A 21,007-nucleotide genomic window follows, 5' to 3' on the forward strand; every position below is an offset into this window, starting at 1 on the left:
GGTGTAACAATGACTTCAGCATCCTTTGTGACCACGTGTTTGATCCTGAACCATAGAATAATCACACATTGTTTCCTAGCAAGGTGTATGGCAGTGTAAAATCCATGTTCATCTAACAATGACACTGAAAAATCAAATAACAGAAAAGTATTCAAAGAAAAGTTCTGTTCTTTTATCACTGAGCTTAGTTTAGTTCAGAGCTTATATAATTACAGAGAGAGCATACAAAGGATATTTTAAGAAATGAGAATATTGTGTCAATAAGCATATATGATACGAAAACAACTTAGAGACTTCAGAAAGAACTTACATCCACCGTCTGTATGTAAATGGAGATGCAGTATATAGAGTTGCATGTTTTAATTTTTTAATGGTTGTGAACTGTTTCTAAATGTTGACACATATATCACGCAGCTTTTTGAGACAAAAAGCACTGTGGCATACCACGAACTTGTATTACCTACGCACATCCATGGGCCTACAAGTGTAATGGTTTTCGGAATGAAGACACACATTTAAACTGATAATGCTAAAATTTGCAGTGTTGCACACACTACGATTTAAACCGTTTGTTTTAATTATTAAGCTCTTGTCAATATTAACTCAGCTGAGATTTTGTACTTTTTCATTTCATCAATCTGAACTTCAGAACCGGGTTTATTATTATTTTGCTACTCGTCAGCCCGGAAAATGCTAGCGCAAGGGACATAACTGCGTTTTTATAGTCTCTTAAGGGAGATAACCACAAACATTTTTGTTTTTCCTCTCTAGATGGCTTATTTAAATTGAAATGTAAAAAAGGTTCACATATAGGCCAAATATCTATTTTATAGTTAGATAATCAACCTAAACATGCCACTGGATGCGTAATGCTTTCAAATCTTTAATTTGCCTTAGTGAAGCTAATTTCTGACACTTGTTTTCATAAGTATTTTGATGAAGGTAAGAGAAAAAATTCAGAATTGATACGCTCAATACACCATAACAAAATCTATTCTACTTTTTAGGGGAAAAAATTATGCTGAAACAGTCAGATATAATTACTGTCTGAAACACCATAGTCTAACAGTTGGAAAGTTAAGTCGAATGAGCAAGATGGCAAGATTGTATACGACTTGTACATAAATCAAACACTAAAGATTCCAAAGTGGTTCGCTGAACATCGCAAACACAACAAGCAGTAATCATAAGTGAGCAATGTTTCCAGAGAAAGACGTTAAAACGCCTTCAGCCATTTGCTTTTGTTTTGGAGGGGGAATATGGTAGAGGGTTGAGATATTCGGGTTTTTCAGCAAATGAAATGCATCGTGTGTTGCATTAAATTCACAATATTTCGCTGAGTGTGCTGGTGCAGATTAAAAAACGCACAAACCTTTGGTGGTAAAGTTGACGATCGTGACGTAACATCTCCTTTTATTGCTAGTTTTGCTGATAAAGCAGACCAACGTTTTCTTGCATTCTTGTCTTGCTGATGAAGCAAGGTTGGTTGATTGTGTTTTACGTCGTGTCAGCAAATAAGTCTATATAGGCGACAAAGTAATCTTACATTAAAACGTTTAGGGGCAAATCCCCCAAGTAATATAAACCACAAAATCTTGATCAATAAAAGCCAATACAAGAAGCAAGAATACTGTAAAAGAGTGAGTAAAGTGTGAAAAAAAAAAAAAGAGTGCTGAAGCCCGAAAGGCCAACTAATCAAGCCCAAAAACTATCAGGACATAAAAAGCTTAGATCTTATGACAGAGCGAGCCCCATCCCTGTTAAAAATGTAAAAATGGCTTCCGTTGGGACGGACAGACAAGAAAAACAAAGAAAAACTATAAAAAAAAATAAAAATAAAAATAAAAAAAAATAAAAAAAAAAACTGCTGAGAAATACTCTGGAGTTCAGAATAAGTAATTAAAACATGTATTACACTAACAATTCCTTGACACTACAGGAACTGAATGTAGGCCGAAAAGATAGATTTACAGTCCGATGACACCGCAGAGTGTAATTTACCAGGAGACAGACATGCAGTCTTGGCGACCTGGTCCGCTCGAACATTGCCTGAGATACCACCATGGCCAAGTGCCCAGATTAAAATGTCCTTGTTGCGTTCAATGAGAGCCGCATGAATTTTGTGAAGTTGACCACGAGAGGGTGGTCAAAACGACTTGGAAATACGAGTTTGGAGAGCAGCAACAGAATCTGAAATAATTAAAAATGTTCTGCTCCGAAGAGTGATGAACGTGCTGCAAGGATGGCGTTAAGGTCATCAGAGAAGACAGAGCAGTATTCTGAAAGTCGGACTGAAGAAGCATGTTGCGGTTGGCTGGACGAGGAATTCTCCAGAGCTCAGACGTTTAATAGCGGAAACGTTTGGAGAAATGTTCTGTAGAAATAGCAGAAGGGGAGAGGGACAAGACTGTCTGCGCCATCTACTACAAGAAAACGGGGCCAGGCCCCTGAACACTCTTTTTCACGCTCTCTATCGGCTCATTCTCACTATCAGAAGATTCATCCTCTCGTATGCGTTTTCCAGGTTTGACTTTTTTTTTTGGTGCCATAATGAAATGAATATGTATCGTTCATTATGCTCTCCAATCACCATGAAGGCAACAAAGGGATACAACAGAACAGTAACATTTGGGGTATTTCCATCAGGGTCGTACCAGGGTTAGAGAAGGAATATACTCTGGCCTTCAGAGATGACATTTAGATTCACCCCGGTTGCAGTCTTCTCGAAAAGCTAGTGCAAATAAGTTGGTGTGAGCTACACCAACCTCCCGTCTAGGATGTCAGGACCAAAGAGGTGTGTTGGTGTTGGTATGATGTGCCGTAATCCACATAGGCCCTCAAAGTTCAGGAAATTTCATTAACCTCTACTTCGCCCTCCACGGCAAACGCAAGGGGCCAGTGGATAAGCTCCAATTAACATCACCCAAATGTTCTTTTGTGTAAATGAAAATGCAAACACATTGAAGACAGAAATATATTCATAGTGGGTGTGTATGTGCGCGTGGCTTTGTGTGTGTGTGCACGTGCGTGAATCATTCTATTCTCTTCTCCGCGAACTTTCCCTTTTTTCGTTATGTCTATAGAGCGTAAAAACGCGTTTTAGAGCCATATTTGCATAACGTTTTATTTCCGAAACGCAGAGACTGCACGCAGCAAGCACGCGGGCATTCAACCATTTACTTTACCTTTTTCCAAACTTCAAAAGACAGGTTGCACCTTCCTTGCATCATTTAGGATCGTATAGTAAAGCTATTATTAGCGGTTTATGGCCGTGATGGAAAATGAAACCAGAGCCAGTTTGTAGCCAGATGAAACGCCTGATTAGCATTTACACACATAATTCTGCGATTTACGGTCCTGTTGGGCACTATATAAGGGACACCACTTTCAACTTTGGACATCTGATCACCGTAGTTGAAGGCAGCAGCTCACCGGAACAACAACAGGAACAATGGTGAGTACACGTCAGGACTGTGTTTTTTTTTTTTCTCCTCATCGGCCAGCCTGTCTTCCCGCTTATGCGATAAACATATGACACTTTAGGTGTTACTTTTTAAGCCAAACACTAGAAATTTATGCATGTAATGAGACAAAGGCACTTAGTTATCTAACGAAATAGACTGCGACTTTCTTTAAGCGATGACTTGATAGTTTCTGTTTTAATAAGGATTTGCTTTGACTTACTGAACCCGTTAGAAAGAAGCGAGGGACAGAAAGTGTACTTCTCGAAGCAAGCGCTGAACAGAAACAAGAGAAAACCCTAAACAAAAAATGGACAAACCACCTCTTCCTTCCAAAAAGAAACCTTATCTACAGTTCCGGCAAAAGGACTGTTGAACATTTAAAGTTATTCAGTTGTTTGAAAAGCCTCTTGTAACTCTACTCCTTACCTACTGAAACCTTATAACATAACAAACGGGATTTTGATATTGCAACATGGTTGAATTTCAGCGTTTGACAGTAAAACAGGGCTTCTGCTAAGGCTAAATTCTTTGAGGTCCCAGGGACCCCTTCAGATTTTTAAGGTTCTTCGCCCAAATTTGAAGGGGACCCCATTGACGAAAATTGAAGGGGTCCTCCGAACTTTTAATGCGTACTGTACGCAATTTTTTGCGTAAGAGAAGCCCTGGTAAAATGTTAGAAAAGATTCGTTTGTAAATTTCATTGCAAGATTTAGGTATTGTAAAAAAAAACTACATCAAAGTCAGTGCAATTAGACACCGTCAAACACGTGTATGGCCGCCATTCTTCCACACATTTTGTACATCTTTCCGTGGACTCAATAACCAACGATCACGAGGGAGAAGTATCAAGCAATTAGAAAATAAAGAAATTCCTTAATGTACGAGAAGATATACGAGAAGATACGGTAGTCCAAAACCGAGAAAAATTCATCCCCAAGCAATTCTTACCTTCCGAGGCTCATCTTGTCTTACTTGATGTGTTGCAGGCTCTTCTGCTGGTATTCGCAGCCCTCGTGTCCAGCGCCATGGCTGGCGATCTGCTGTACGGAGGTTTGGCAGACTCCATCTTCGGCAGTGGCATTGGCCTCGGCGCCGGTTCAGTCATCGGTAGGGGCTACGGTGTGCCCGTTGCTGCCGTTGCTCCCGTTGCTGCAGTTGCTCCAGTTGCTCCCGTCGTCGGCAAGGGCATTGCCTATGGCCCTGTCTACGGAAGGGGCGTCGCCCTCGGTGTGGCCGCTGCCCCTGTCTACGGAAAGGCTGTCGCTGCTCCCGTCTTCGGTGGATATGGCTACGGTCTGCCCGTTGCTTCCTATGCACCCGTTGCACCGGTTGCTGCAGTCGGTAAAGGCGTCGGTTTCGGACCTTTCTACGGAAGGGGCTTCGGCGTTGCTCCTGTCGTGGGCAAGGGCGTTGGAGTTGTGGGTGCTCCCCTCTTTGGTGATGCTGTTGCCGTCGGTGCCGTCGGTGCCGGCTACGTCGCACCAGGCTACGGATATGGAAAGTACTAACTGCCAACAACCAGCACCCGCGAGACTGCATGTCATCTTGTTGCTGTTTAAAATGATGAATAAATAAAGTTGATCTAATTCAGCCAGAAATATCTAGTTGGTTTGATTGTTTGAATGTGCGCTGTAGATTGTGCAAGAAGGACACCTTAATAAATGTTTAAAACTATTGCATCTCTCCCTCTCTTTCTCGCTGTCCACTTCCACTTAGTGTTTGAACTAGTTAAAACACCGAGACAGCAGGATACCCACGAGATGCAACTCACCTATTCCATCAGTTTATAAAGCCGACAGCACTGAGTGATTATCTCACGCTCGCACACACAAACACACACACGCTTCTAAACCGAAAGTATGTAGCAACTAGTGTGTTAAAATCTATTATAGAAAACAAAGGGCCACTATTTAAACAACGGCAGCAAAGGAAATTAAAACCTTAAATCTGATGGTAGAGTTTTTACCTTCTTTAAAATGAAAAATGGCTGCCGGTGAAGTGGACTTAAGCAACTAGAACTATAGTACCTAAGTGAAAAAAAAATTCTGACAAACCCTCTGAATGCCAGTACATGTAATTAAAATAAGTGCCCCGGATACCAAGGAAAAGTGTTTTAGTTAGCCTTATAAAGCGTGGGATTGCGTGGCTTAGGTATATCTAATCAAAAGTCTGAAGACGGAGTTCGAGGTATGATAAGGACTTGTCTTGGGCACAGAGAGCGAAATCATCTACCGTCAATAAGTCTTTCAAGTTTATACAGACTAAAAGATTGAATTTATTTTAACTTTAAAGAGTGTAGGTAATAATATCTGCCCTGAGGGACGCCCATTTCCTGCTCCCGAGGATCGGAGAAAACAAGCCCTACATAAACTTGAAAGAGGTGATGTGAGAGAAAGTTTTAATGAATAGTGGCCGAATAACCCCGAATAACCCCGAATGCCATGGCCGTGAAACGCACAAAGAATGATTTTCTTTGGTGTCGTAGGTATTCTCGAAACCTAAAACACTCCTTATACTCTTTTGCAAACAAATGCATAGTGTATGAAAGTTTCAAAAAGGACAGGTGGACCAGGGATATCAAGCCACATTGCAGGTAGGAGAGGAGACACTGAAACTCCAAGCTGCCAGGTGAGACAGGAATTCGCCATGAATTCTTTAGTTTAGCAAAGACAAGTAGTAAGAGTCATAGAGTGACAAGATTTTGGATCAGTACGGTCTTCGACATGTTCTGGATGGTCATCGCAACAGAAAGAGACAGAATCCCCCTTACAAAATTAAACATGTCTAAAAAGAGTAATAGGGACTTGTTTAAGATGAATTAACAGCTGGTAAGGCATTTTATGTAGGCAAGATACAGAGACTTGGAGGGTCTGATGCAGTTCAGACTGTTAAGAGCTATCCGAAGTCACAGGTAGGAAGATTCCCGAGTATACTTCAGGTGCTGAATGTCAGGAGAATAGCGGATCGAGGAAGAAAAGTGAGCAATGGCAGATGCCAGTGAATTAGTCACATCTAGTGGCTCATCGAAAACAGAGTTTCACACCTCTAAGTGGCCTTTTGAGCCATCCTGAAACCATCCCCTTATCCTCCTCGGATGCTACCATACCACACAAGTGTTGTAAATAGGCTGGTTGGTTGGAGGGGATTTACCCCTTGCCAGCAACTAGGGCTATATCAGGGAAAGAAAAGGTAATGTTACATCAAAAGGGTTAGAAATAATTCTCCTGGTAAAATAAGAACACCTTTAACAATAAAAGACAAAATAAAAAAACAAAAAAATATAGAGGAGTAGGTAACATGTTAAAAAGGGTTGTTGTGGCTATATCGGCAAGAGAAGGTAATATTACATTAAAGGGTAAGAAATAAAATCCTCAGGTGCTATAGCAACCTCAACAATAAAAGCCAGCATATGGAAGGGTAGGTACTATGCGAAAAAGGTTTGTTGTGGCCTAAAAAAAAGCCACCAATAACTCAGAACTTTAAGCCAGAATCTAAAAGAACACAAAACTATAAAATTTGAGTACCCCGAAAAGAGTATTAGAGAAGGAAGCTAGTTGACAAGACATCAAGGTCTTATGAGGAGATTTGAAAGTGAAAGATTTTTTTGTGATGTATAACTGTCATAGGCAGGACAGTCAAACAACACGTGCACTTCATCTTTAACCTCATGCTTTCATCGGGGGCAAATCAGATTTCTGGGATATACATGATTTTTGGAGCGATATTGGTGATATTGATGGGTGATTTTCCAAATTAATACATGGTATATTAATCTATGCTTTTCTGAAACAGCGCATTCTTAATATCTTTACATATCCATCAGGTTGTACATAGCCCCAAATAAATGATATTAAGTATTTTCTGGTGATGTGTTTGGTTGTGTCTTTCTTTTCTCTCCGGAGTGTAGTATGTTGAAATTTTGTCCTGCATGGAGGCTTTAAGTTCTTCTGAGTGGTATGAGTTGTTGACTGTGAAACCTTAACTCAAAGATACCATGGCAGGATGCTAATTTTTCTTTCTGAATGTCTGAGTGAAGACGAATACTTCGGAAAACTTTAAAAGTCGGCAGTCAACAACCTCCACCCTCCACACTGAGCGAATCCTTGGTTTCAAAAAATTCCGTTGATATAAAGACGTGAGGAGACGTGAGGATCAAAGAGGTGTGTTGGTATGATTGACCGCCACCCATCAGGGAATTCAACTTTCAAGTTGATACTCTTCTCCTTCACGTTTACACGTGAATGTACACTCATTGCACTCCTCTTATACGTTCTATTGGTTATCGTTTGCGAGTGAGTGCATGATATACACACCTCACGCACATGTTTGATGCAAAGCGTTTTTTTGGTAGCCACAAGGAACAGTGTACTTCATGGCATTAACTGTCGACTGCTAGTTGCTAGGATGACAGACCCGTTACTCTCTGTCTCTCCAAAAACGATGAGAGATGTCCTCATATTCAAGGCAGTAAAGAAAACTTCAACCCACTGCATTCATGCTCAATTCCCAGGTCACGACCTAGAAGACACGCTCAACAAACCCTAGTTTTTTTACCCTTTTATGGAAGAAGTGGAGCGGAACGATCCGAAGATGAGAGTCTGCAACAACTGTAAACGTCCGCCTCCCGTGACTTGCTGCAAGTGCGAGCTCACATGCTGCCAAACCTCAAAAGAAAGGTTGCACCTGCCTTGCATCACCTAGGTGCCTCTTAAAACCGTTATTTGAGATATGTGGCCACGATGAAAACATGCAACAACAGCCAGTTTGTAGTTGGATAAAACACCTGATTAGCATTTACACCCATAATTTGCGATTGATTGCCTAGCTGCCAGCTATATAAAGGACAACACTCTCGACTTCAAACATCTTCTGATCATCTCACTCTCAAGACAGCAGCTCACCGCATCAGCAACAGGAACAATGGTGAGTACCTGTCATGGCTGCTTCTTTGGGATTTTTTTTTCTTGAAGCGATGACTTGGTTGTTTCTTTTTTAATACAAATTTGCCATGACTTACCAAACCCATGCTATAATCAAACCTCTAATAGCAACAAGGCTAAACCACAACAAATAAAAGGGACAAACAGTGCTACCCTTAAACCCATCGTCCCCTTACCGCCTTAGACTAGAGCTCGGGTAGACCATTGTCTAGCTGTTCTCAAAACTTCTTTAATTACACTACCCACAAAAAAAGTCAAGAGACAGAGGGAAAGCAACTCATTATGGATAAGAGCAGAAGTTTAAAGCTATTGTTGGAATAATTTTTGTACTAAAACATGCAAAACCACTCTACCTAGAATTAACATGCAGGTTCCGAAACTTCACTGAGAGAAAAACAGCAGCCGATGTTATCAAAAATATATGAAAAACCCACTGAGCAAATGCAGGTAGAATTTCTTTTTTCGGACCAGCGATATATACCAGGGCTTCTGCTTACGCAAAATATTGCCTACAGTACGCATTAAAAGTTCGGAGGACCCCTTCAATTTTCGTCAATGGGGTCCCCTTCAAATTTGGGCAAAGAACAGGGACCCCTTAAAAATCTGAAGAAGGGGTCCCTGGGACCCCAAAGAATTTAGCCTTAGCAGAAGCCCTGATATACATTCTAAAAGAAGACTTTTGCATGATTTCAACACACTCTAATCTGCTTTCACTTATGTAAATCTACAAAAGACATCAGGGACACATAAGAAGGAGAAACTTCAATGCTTCCCTTTAACAATTAGTTTAAAATAACAAATAATTGACAAGTTCAAGATGATACAATTTCTCTAGATCGTCTAAAGCTTCAGAATCGCTCATCTTGGCTTCATCACCTTTATCATGTGTCTTATCTGCTTGGGAACAAGGAATTCGTTATTTTTATTTTTAAGGATCATTTTGTCTTACCTGATGTGTTGCAGGCTCTTTTGTTGGTGTTCGCATCCCTGGTGGCCAGCGCCATGGCTGGTGATCTGCTGTACGGCGGCTTGGCAGACCCTGTCCTTGGCAATGGCATTGGCATTGGCCTCGCTGGTCCTGTCATCGGCGCTGGACCTTTTCTTGGTAGAAGCATCGCTGCTCCCGTTGGTGCCGCTGCTCCCGTCTTCGGCAAGAGCATTGGCATCGGTCCTGTCTACGGAAGGGGTATCGCCCTCGGCGCTGCTCCTGTCTTGAGCAAGGGCGTTGGACTTCTGGGTGCTCCCATCATTGGTGATGGTCTTGCCGCCGATGCCGGCCTCATTGCACCAGGCTCCGTCCTTGGCGCTGCTGGCCTTCTCGGAAAGTATTAACTGCCAACAACCATGACCCGCGAGACTGAACGAGAACAGCATGCCATCTTGTTGCTGTTCAAAATAATAAATGAATAAAGTTGATCTAATTCAGCCGAAAATACTTGGTTAATTTGATGGTTGAATGTTCGTTGTAGATTGTGTGAGCAGGACATCTTGTTAAAAACATTTACCTTTCTCCCTCTCTTTTTTGCTTTCCACTATTGACGTGGCGTTTGAATTATGTGAACAGTGAGACACCAGGATACCCAGTAGGTTGGGCAAAGATTTTTTTTTTTCGTGGCCGATCTTGAAATTCTGAACTCTACCACAGGCAGGTAAGATACCCCAAAAACTCTCGTTGTGACTGACAAAAGTACTAGTAAAAATGAGTACATAATGATGTTCACTTACCGGTAGGGGAAGTTGTTTAAATTTGCTCACAGTAAAAATTTAAACCGTCATTTCCTTTGAAGGCAGTGGGCGCCGATGATATCTCACATTTCAATCAGAAACTTAAGACGCGTTATTTATTATTTTTAACTTGTTTTGTTAAAATGTTAATGACTAATGATTCCTCACAATAAGTCGTATTTAATAAATTATCTTTCAAACAAATTAACCAAAGTTAAAGGAACAAAATTATCGAAACCAGTCCACTTCATATGAATGACGGGCCACTGCAAAGACGTTCACGGGTCGCATGCGGCCCCCGTGCTGTACTTTTGCCATCCTGGACTGGATGCTACTAGTCACCTAATCTATTAGTTCGTCAAGTTGAAAGCACGGACTTCTTGATTACTTCAGGCACGGAACAAACTCGCAAGCTTTTCTAAACAGACACAAAAGTGCGGAGCAGACATGAGCACGCGTGGATTTTTTTCTTTTTGGTTTACACAGTTTCAAAAAATATGGTTTTTTCATGGCGAGAGAGGGAAATACTGAAAAGATTGCATTTATAAAATGTGGAAAAAAACCCACCTCCAAAATATAGTAATACAAACACTAAAAATGGGTCTAAAAAAAAGGGATAAATAAACAACATAAAAAGGAAACTCAAGCCGCCAGGTGAGACGGGAATTCATCATGCGTTCATATGTCTAGCAAGACAAGTAGTAAGAGCTATAGGGTGACAAGAATTTGGATCAGACTGATCTTTTCCAAGTTTTGAATGGGCATCTCAACTCCCACGAGAAAGGAACAGAAAAGGACTCCTCTCTTCCTAACAAATTAAAGAAAGATGTAAGAGACTAGTAAAAGATGAGTAAACAGCTTATTATATGCAGAGACTTCAAACTCGGAAGTACCGGATGCAGCTCAGTGAGAAAGGTAAATCAGACTGTTAAGATCAGAAGGTCACAGGTAGACGATTGCCGAGTATACTTCAGGAGCTGTATGTCAGGACAATGGCGGAATGAGAAAGTAAGGTGAGCAATGGCAGATGCCAGCGAATTAGCCTCATCTTGTGGTGTGAAGGGATGAGGAGGCTGGTTAGTTGGATGTGAATCACACCGTGCTAGCAACTAAAGCTATATCATGACAAGAGAAGGTAATGCTACATTAAAAGGGTAATAAAGAAAATCCCCAGGTAAAATAAGAACACCCTTTACAATAAAAGCCAGAAGAAGAAACAAGAAAAATATAGAAGAATAGGTAAAATGTTAAAAAGGGTTGTTGTGGCCTAAAAAATCTCCAATAAGCCAGAACATTAAACCAGAATCTAGAACACAAAAACCATAAAATCTGAATGTAAAGCCATATCCGCTTTAAAATTGAGAAAAATGGCCGCCGATGGGATGGACCTAAACAAGTAAAAAACAAAGAGCTGTTACATAAAGTTGCTGGCGGATACTCTGGAGACAAAAACAATTAATTATAACTTGTACGACAGTAAACATTCCCTGGCACCAAGGACGAGTTGGTGGGGATTCGCCTTGAAGAAGGTGGGACCGGGTGGCATAGGTGGGTCCCATCCTCAGTCTGCTGAGTTCTACCTCCTCCCGTCGCACAGAACATACAGTAACAGGTGGGAGGAAGACAGGGAAGGGTGGCCTGTAACTTGTTGTGGCCCACAGGGTATAAGTGGGGTTGCCACAGGGGAAATGAGAAGGAGGAGACAAACCACGCAAGTTTTATACTTCCTGCTAAAAATACAAAGAGCTTAATTGCATCGACTGCGTTTAAAATTAAGCACATTTTTGTAGTGGGGTGTGAAAAGTAGGTACTGAACCGCCTTCCAAGCAGGCAATGCCTTCCGACACTCTACGAACACAATGGTTGGTGGTTTTGTTCCTATCCTAGGCATTGTTAGCGAAGTTGCTTCGGATAAAAGAAATATCGAGATTCCGATAAAATGGTATTTATGCACGTGTTTATTGGGTAAAAGTATTGTGCAAAAATTCTATTGTTGTTGGGTTTACTATCAACTACGCGCGGTCTGTAATTAAGAGTGTTTAGTAGTCATACCATTGTTGCGAGTCTAGTAGATAGAAAGACCACCCAGCCATCACTACTACTACTAATACTACTAATACGAATACTAATACTAATAATAATAAATGTAAAATTTGTAAAGCGCATACTCACACCCGAAGGAGCATGCTCTTCTCGCTTATGAACAAGAACGATTACATGGACAGAACACAACGAACATTAAAACAAACAAATAACATATGAACTATAAAAGAACCAACAGCCGTTAATAAACGAAGAATAAAAATCAAATACAGAAAACACAGAGGAACCAAATAACAAGAACAAGAGCTGAGAGTAACATGATATTTCAAAATGAAGGGTGTGACAAAGGACTAACATTATCAAATTAAACTACGGAGCGTTTGAGGGAGCGTAACAGCATTACATAGATGTTACATAGCGGTTAGGGTACTTACACAAGTTATTAGACAAGGTATTACACACATACACACACCAATTTTGTTGAACAGTAAAGTTTTTGTTTTTTGTTTGTTTTTCTGTTGTTTTTTTTTTTTTTTTTTTTTTTTTTTTTTTTTGCAATTCCTGGGAACAGTGTACATGATGGCATTAACTGTCGACTGCTAGTTGCTGAGATGGCAGACCCGTTACTCTCTGTCTCCCCCAAACATTGAGAGATGAACTGTCCTCAGTCTCAAGGCAGTAAAGAAGACGACGACCCACTGCACTCATGCCCAAGTCACAGGTCACGACCTAGAAGGCACGCCCAATAAACCCTAGTTTCTACCCTTTTGTGGAAGAAGTGGAGCGGAACGAGCCGAGGATGAGAGTCTGCAACAACTGTAAACGTGCAGCTGCGAGGTCACACTGCCAAACCTGAAAGAAAGGTTGCACCTGCCTTGCATCACCTAGGAGCCTATTAAAACCGTTAATTGAGATATATGGCGACGATGAAAACATGCAACAACAGCCAGTTTGTAGTTGGATAAAACATCTGATTAGCATTTACACCCATAATTTGCGATTGATTGCGTAGCTGCCAGCTATATAAAGGACAACACTCTCGACTTCAAACATCTTCTGATCATCTCACTCTCAGGGCAGCAGCTCACCGCATCAGCAACAGGAACAATGGTGAGTACCTGTCGTGGCTGCTTCTTTTGACAGCACGTGATCAAGTTCGCCATTGTTTCTTGAAGACAACACCTAGAGGATTATTTTCCTTGATGACTTGGTTGTTTCTATTTTAATATAAATTTGCCATGACTTACCAAACCCATGCTATAATCAAGCCTCTAATAGCAACACGTCTAAACAACAGCGAAAAACCCAAACAAACAAAAGGAACAAACAATGTAATAGACCATTGTCAAGCTGTTTTCAAAACTTCTTTAATTACACTACCCACAAAAATAAGTCAAGAGGCAGATGGAAATCAACTCACTGAAACCAGCCACGTACTTGTAACAAATGTGATTTTCATGTTGTAACATTGTCGAATTTCATCATTTGACAGTAAAGTGCAAAGAAACTTCTTGTGTAAACCAGTTTGATTGCAAGATATTGGTAGTAAAAGACCCCACCCAAAATTAAAATGTCACGGAGCTGTCAGTCCACTAAGACCTGTGCTGCAGTGCATCTTTCTGTAGGCTCTCGAACCAACGATTAAAGAGCAAGAATATCGAATATTCGGCTAAGTAAGGATGAATAAGAGCAGAAGTTTAAGGCTATTGTTGGAATAATTTTTGTACTGAAACATGCAAAACCACTATACCTAGAATTAACATGCAGGTTACGAAACTTTACTGAGAGAAACACAGCAGCCGATGTTATCAAAAATATACTGAAAAACCCACTAAGCAAATACAGGTAGAATTTCGATGTAAAAGCTTTTTTCGGACCAACGATATATACATTCTAAAAGTTCAGACTTTTCCACGATTCTAACACACTTTAATCTGCTTTCACTTATGAAAATCTACAAAAGACATCAGGGACACATAAGAGGAGGAATTCTTCCCTTTACCAATAAGTTTAAAATAAAAATAATTCACAAGTTCAAGATAATACAATTTCTTAAGATCGTCTAAAGCTTCAGAATCACTCATCTTGGCATCATCATTTTATCATATATCTTATTTGCACGGGAACAAGAAAGTTTTTATTTTTACATTTAAGGATCATGTTGTCTTACCTGATGTGTTGCAGGCTCTTTCTGTTGGTGTTCGCATCCCTCGTGGCCAGCGCCATGGCTGGTGATCTGCTGTACGGCGGCTTGGCAGACCCTCTCCTTGGCAATGGCATTGGCATTGGCCTCGCTGGTCCTGTCCTCGGCGCTGGACCTGTCATCGGTAGCGGCATCGTTGGTCCAGTCGTCGGCAAGGGCATTGGCATTGGTGTTGGTCCTTACTACGGAAGGCGCGCCGCCCTCGGCGTGGCCGCTGGTCCTATCTACGGAAAGGGCATCGGTGTCCCAGTCATCGGCAGTGGCATTGGCTATGGTCTGCCCGCTGCTTCCATTGCTTCAATTGCTCCTGCTGCCGTGTCTCCCATCATCGGCAAGAGCATTGGCATCGGCCCTGTCTACGGAAGGGGTATCGCCCTCGGCGCTGCTCCTGTCTTGAGCAAGGGCGTTGGACTTCTGGGTGCTCCCATCATTGGTGATGGTCTTGCAGCCGATGCCGGCCTCATTGCACCTGCCTATGGTCTTGGCGCTGCTGGCCTTCTCGGAAAGTACTAACTGCCAACAACCAGCACCAGTGAGACTGGACGAGAACAGCATGCCATCTAGTTGCTGTTCAAAATAACAAATGAATAAAGTTGATCTAATTCAGCCGAAAATATCTGGTTAATTTGATGGATGAATGTTCGCTGTAGATTGTGTGAGATAGACACCTTGTTAAAAACATTTACCTTTCTCCCTCTCTTTTTTGCTTTTCACTTTCACGTGGCGTTTGAATTATGTGAACAGCGAGACACCAGGATACCCAGTAGAAGTGGGTCTGGAAAAGATTTTTTTTTTCGTGGCCGATCTTGAAATTCTGAACTCTACCACAGGCATGTAAGATACGCAAAAAAACTCTCGTTGCGACTGACAAAAGTACTAGTAAAAATGAGTACATAATGATGTTCACTTACCGGCAGGGGAAGCTGTTTAAATTCGCTCACAGTAAAAATTTAAACTGTCTTTCCTTTGAAGGCAGTGGCGCCGATGACATCTCACAGTTCCATCAGAAACTAAAGACGCTTTATTTGTTATTTTTAACTTGTTCTGTTAGAATGTTACGGACTGATGATTCCTCATATTCAGTCGTATTTAAAAATGTATCTTTCAACCAAATTAACCAAAGTTAAATGAAAAAAAAAAAATTATTGAATCCAGTTCACTTCACATGAGTGACGGGCAGGGCCAAAGACGGGCTTTACTTTGCCCATCCTGGACTGGATGCTACTAGTCACCTAATCTATTAGTTCGTCCAGTTGAAAGCACGGACTTCTTGATTACTTCTCGCACGGAACAAACTCGCTCGCACTTTTCTAAACCGACACAAAAGTTTGGAGCAGACATGAGCACGCGTGGATTGTTTTCTTTCTGTTTTACACAGTTTCAAAAAATATGGCTGTAACACGGCGAGCGAGGGAAACAGAGAAAAGATTGCATTTATAAAATGTGGAAACCCCCACCCCAAAATATAGTAATACAAACACTAAAAATGGAGTCTAAAAAAGGGGATAAATAAACAACATAAAAAGGAATAAGCTGCCAGGTGAGACAGGAACTCACCATGCGTCAATAAGTCTAGTAGACAAGTAGCAAGAACTATTGGGTGACAAGAATTTGGATCAGACGGATCTTTCCAAGTTTTGAATGGGCATCTCAACTCCCACAAGGAAGGAAAAGTAAAGGACTTCCTTTCTTCCTAAGAAATTAAAGAAAGATGTAAGAGACTAGTGAAAGATGAGTTAACAGCTAGTAAGGTACAGAGACTTTCAACTTCGAAAGTACTTGATGCAGTTCAGTGAGAGAGAAAGGTAAATCAGACTGTTAAGATCAGAAGGTCACAGGTAGACGATTGCCGAGTATACTTCAGGAGCTGAATGTCAGGACAATAGGCGGATTGAAGAAGTAAGGTTGAGCAATGGCAGATGCCAGCGAATTAGCCTCATCTTGTGGTGTGGAGGGATGAGGAGGCTGGTTAGTTGGATGTGAATCTCACCGTGCTAGCAACTAAAGCTAAATCACGACAAGAGAAGGCAATGCTACATTAAAAAGGTAATAAAGAAAATCTCCAGGTGAAATAAGTACACCCTTTACAATAAAAATCACAAACAGCAACAAGAAAAATATAGAAGAGTAGGTAATATGTTAAAAAGGGTTGTTGTGGCCTAAAAAATCACCAATAAGCCAGAACATTAAACCAAAATCTAGAACACAAAAACCATAAAATCTGAATGTAAAGCCCTATCCGCTTTAAAATTGAGAAAAATGGCTGCTGATGGGATGGACTTAAACAAGAAAAAACAAAGAGCCTGTTGCATAAAGTTGCTGGCGGATACTCTGGAGGCAAAAACAATTAATTATAACATGTACGACAGTAAACATTCCCTGGTACCAAGGACAACTGGTGTGGATTCGCCTTGAAGAAGGTGGGACGGGTGGCATAGGTGGGTCCCATCCTCAGTCTGCTGAGTTCTACCTCCTCCCGTCGCACAGAACATACAGTAACAGGTCTGTAAAAATATAAAGAGCTGAATTGCATCGACTGCGTTTAAAATTAAGCAAATTTTTGTAGTGGGGAGTGAAAAGTAGGTACTGAACCGTCTTCCGAGCAGGCAAAGCCACCCGACACTACGAACACATTGTTGGTGGTTTGTATTCCTATCCTAGGCATTGTTAGCGAAGCAGTTTCAGATAAAAGAAATATTGAGATTCCAATAAAATGGTACTTTAGAGTGGCTAGAGTTGGACAAATAAATTACCTATACAGGTAGTCCTCGACTTACGACGTTGATCCGTTCTTACGCGGCGTCGTAAACCGAATTTCGACGTAAGTCGGATCATACGTTCATACAGTACTGTACCATAATAACAGTACAGTACTGCAAACACTTAGCCTATCCAAACACCTATCCTAACACAGTACCCTACATAATTATCAATAAACATAAGTCACTCTATGACTTCCCCTGCACGTGGAATGAGGCGCACGTACAGTTCGACTTACGACGCTAAACCTCGTAAGTCGGAATGTGCGTCGTATAAAGCGTCGTAACCACGAAACGACGTAACTCGAGACCGAGGACTACCTGTACAAATAAATTTACCTAGGTGTCCAATTGCCCAGGTCCAATGTCTAGCCTGTGAACAAAAAAGTAAAACATTGTAACACAGTGGGGGCTCTTGAAGTAGCTATTCTCTGATTTTCCGATTATCCATCCATTGTAAGATCTCAGCTCGACTGGTGTAGACATTCGTTCCTCACAGTCTTGTTATTAGTGCTATTGGTTATCGTTTGTGAGTGAGTGGATTATATACACGTATTATGCACATGTTTATTAAAAGTAAAAGTATTGTGCAAAAATTCTATTGTTGTAGGGTTTACTATCAACTACTTGCGGACTGTAATGAAGAGTATTTAGTAGTTATACCATTGTTGCGAGTCTAGTAGATAGAAAGACCACCCAGCCATCACTACTACTACTAATAATAATAAATGCAAAATTTGTAAAGCGCATACTCACACCCGAAGGAGCAACCTCTTAGTGCTTAAGAACAAGAAAGAAACATGGACAGCATACAAGGACAGGAAAACAAACAAATAACATATGAACTATAAAAGAACCAACAGCCGTAATAAACGAAGAATAAAATCAAATACAGAAAACACAGAGGAACCAAATAACAAGAACAAGAGCTGAGAGTAACATGATATTTCAAAATGAAGGGTGTGACTAACATTATCAAATTAACTACGGAGCGTTTGAGAGAGCGTAATGGCATTACATAGATGTTACATAGCGGTTCGGACACTTACACAAGTTATTAGACAAGGTATTACACACATACACACACACCAATTTTGTTAAACAGTAAAGTTTTTGTTTTTCGTTTGTTTTTCGATTGTTTTTTTTAAAATTATTTATTTTTTTGTTTTTGTGCAATCACTGGGAACAGTGTACATGATGGCATTAACTGTCGACTGCTAGTTGCTGAGATGACAGACCCGTTACTCTCTGTCTCTCCCAAACATTGAGAGATGAACTGTCCTCAGTCTCAACGCAGTAAAGAAGACGACGACCCACTGCACTCATGCCCAAGTCACAGGTCACGACCTAGAAGGCACGCCCAATAAACCCTAGTTTCTACCCTTTTGTGGAAGAAGTGGAGCGGAACGAGCCGAGGATGAGAGTCTGCAACAACTGTAAACGTCCAACTTCCATGACTTGCTGCAACTACGAGCTCACATGGCCAAACCTGAAAAGAAAGGTTGCACCTGCCTTGCATCACCTCGGTGCCTATTAAAACCCTTATTTGAGATATGTGGCGACGATGAAAACATGCAACATCAGCCAGTTTGTAGTTGGATAAAACACCTGATTAGCATTTACACCCATAATTTGCGATTGATTGCCTAGCTGCCAGCTATATAAAGGACAACACTCTCCACTTCAAACATCTTCTGATCATCTTACTCTCGAGACAGCAGTTCACCGCATCAGCAACAGGAACAATGGTGAGTAACTGTCATGGCTGCTTTTCACGATTCTAGCATACTTTAATCTGCTTTCACTAAAGTAAAACTACGAAAGACTTTAGGGACAAGAAGGAACCTAAATGCTTCCCTTTAGCAATTAATTTACAATAACAAATAATTGACAAGTTCAAGATGATAAAATTTCTCCAGATCGTCTAAAGCTTCAGAATCGCTCATCTTGGCGTCATCGTCTTTATCATATGTCTTATCTGCATGGGAACAAAGATATTTTTTTGTTTTGTTTTTTATTATTTTAGAAATTCAGAATTACTACACTTTCCCTATACACCACTGAGACGAAGGTTTATAAATGGCATTAAAAACTATATTTAAAAAAATTTAAAGCTTTAAAGCAAAAGAATTGTTTGTTTATTTAGTTTCTCCTCAAATTGGGACACGGAACAAAATTAGTTGTTCATGCAAGTCGCGTTCTCTTGAAAATAAAATAGCAGACGACATGCAGGTATCGATGATCTGTAGAAAGGAAATGCACGAGGACCTTGTTAGTCTGACACAATTGACCCGTAATGTTAGTAACTGTTTTGACTAAAGAATTGGTCCTACATGTTACTGTCACAAAAAATAAAATTGGATAAACTTGTAAAAAAATTAAAGACAGTAAATAAGACTAATCTTCACTGATCACCTGGATCCTCCACCCAAAGCCGATCCACATATCCTTGCACGTAGTAATTTCTTCTGTCTGTCGGACAGCGATCGGTGTTCAGATGTAAGTCTTACGTTCAGAGGATCATCTTGTCTTACCTGGATGTGTTGCAGGCTCTTTTGTTGGTGTTCGCATCCCTCGTGGCCAGCGCCATGGCTGGTGATCTGCTGTACGGAGGCTTGGCAGACCCTGTCCTTGGCAATGGCATTGGCATTGGCCTCGCTGGTCCTGTCATCGGCGCTGGACCTGTCATCGGCGCTGGGCCTGTCATCGGTAGCGGCATCGTTGGTCCAGTCGTCGGCAAGGGCATTGGCATTGGCGTCAACCCTGTCTACCGTAGGAGAGTCGCCCTCGGCATTCCCGTTGGTCCTTACTACGGAAAGAGCATCGGTGTCCCAGTCATCGGCAATGGCATTGGCTACGGTCTGCCCGCTGCTTCCATTGCTTCCATTGCTCCAATTGCTCCTGTTGCTGCCGTGTCTCCATCATCGGCAAGAGCATTGGCATCGGCCCTGTCTACGGAAGGGGTATCGCCCTCGGCGCTGCTCCTGTCTTGAGCAAGGGCGTTGGACTTCTGGGTGCTCCCATCATTGGTGATGGTCTTGCTGCTGGTGCCGGCCTCATTGCACCAGCCTACGGTCTTGGCGCTGGCCTTCTCGGAAAGTACTAACTGCCAACAACCAGCATCCTCGAGATTGGACGAGAACAGCATGTCATTTAGTTGCTGATCAAAATGATAAATGAATAAAGTTGATCTAATTCAGCCGAAAATATTTTTGTTAATTTGATGGTTGAATGTTCGCTGTAGATTGTGTGAGCAGGACCCCTGGTTCTGAATTCTTTGCTTTCTTCTTACTTTTTCTCTCTGTCTCTCTCCATTGGTACCTGGTGGTTGGACTTGTAAAATGGCACATGTACAGATATTACACGCTCTCACTATTATATCAGTTTATCAAGTCGATGGCACAGACTAAGTAGTAACAGCACAGACTCACACATCTAAGCCGACACGAGAAAGAAGTGAGCAAGTATGATCAAATCGGGTGGACATATCAAAAATAAGTGTGCTGCTAAAGCAAAGAAGGCAAGAAGTACTAAATTACTACTGGTGACTCAGAGGACAGTAGGCTGGTGTTATACCCGTTGTAAAAGTGTTACCATGCTGTGGTAAAACTACAGACTGACCAAACTAAGCAGGCGAATTTTTAAGTAGATCATTGTGTATATCCCGCAAATGAACTGACAATATCAAAATAGCCTTTCGAGGATAAAAGGTTGGAAAGCTGGGATCGTGATGTTAGGTCACGAGTTTGACCTCGCACATGCTGATGATTGAAGGCATGTGTCTTTAGAACTGCCGGAAGTTACTCGCCCCAAGAAAAGTAAGGTCTCTAACACTTTACTCTCCAGCGAACTAAGAAAAAAAAAGGTTAGGGG

The 21,007-nt window shown here is 41.3% G+C and overlaps 4 protein-coding genes across 4 annotated transcripts; all 4 read left to right on the forward strand.

Moving 5' to 3' along the window:
• The first annotated feature begins 3,367 nt into the window (after window positions 1–3,367).
• LOC112560675 (fibroin heavy chain-like) lies at window positions 3,368–5,062 on the forward strand. The gene is made up of 2 exons (XM_025232687.1): window positions 3,368–3,454; window positions 4,451–5,062. Exons 1-2 carry the CDS (start codon window positions 3,452–3,454, stop codon window positions 4,970–4,972), a joined length of 525 nt encoding a protein of 174 aa, XP_025088472.1. The 5' UTR covers window positions 3,368–3,451; the 3' UTR covers window positions 4,973–5,062.
• Window positions 5,063–8,215: 3,153 nt separating this feature from the next.
• LOC112560783 lies at window positions 8,216–9,831 on the forward strand. The gene is made up of 2 exons (XM_025232844.1): window positions 8,216–8,387; window positions 9,368–9,831. Exons 1-2 carry the CDS (start codon window positions 8,385–8,387, stop codon window positions 9,734–9,736), a joined length of 372 nt encoding a protein of 123 aa, XP_025088629.1. The 5' UTR covers window positions 8,216–8,384; the 3' UTR covers window positions 9,737–9,831.
• A 3,366-nt stretch (window positions 9,832–13,197) lies between these two features.
• On the forward strand, window positions 13,198–14,981 carry LOC112560781 (elastin-like). The gene is made up of 2 exons (XM_025232842.1): window positions 13,198–13,282; window positions 14,357–14,981. The coding sequence occupies exon 2, from the start codon at window positions 14,397–14,399 to the stop codon at window positions 14,886–14,888; it is 492 nt and encodes a 163-aa protein (XP_025088627.1). The 5' UTR covers window positions 13,198–13,282; window positions 14,357–14,396; the 3' UTR covers window positions 14,889–14,981.
• A 3,731-nt stretch (window positions 14,982–18,712) lies between these two features.
• LOC112560782 lies at window positions 18,713–20,341 on the forward strand. The gene is made up of 2 exons (XM_025232843.1): window positions 18,713–18,882; window positions 19,684–20,341. The coding sequence occupies exons 1-2, from the start codon at window positions 18,880–18,882 to the stop codon at window positions 20,125–20,127; spliced, it is 447 nt and encodes a 148-aa protein (XP_025088628.1). The 5' UTR covers window positions 18,713–18,879; the 3' UTR covers window positions 20,128–20,341.
• Window positions 20,342–21,007: the final 666 nt, after the last annotated feature.

This window comes from Pomacea canaliculata, linkage group LG3 (assembly GCF_003073045.1).
Source record: "Pomacea canaliculata isolate SZHN2017 linkage group LG3, ASM307304v1, whole genome shotgun sequence".
NCBI classification, from domain to species: Eukaryota; Metazoa; Mollusca; class Gastropoda; order Architaenioglossa; family Ampullariidae; genus Pomacea; species Pomacea canaliculata.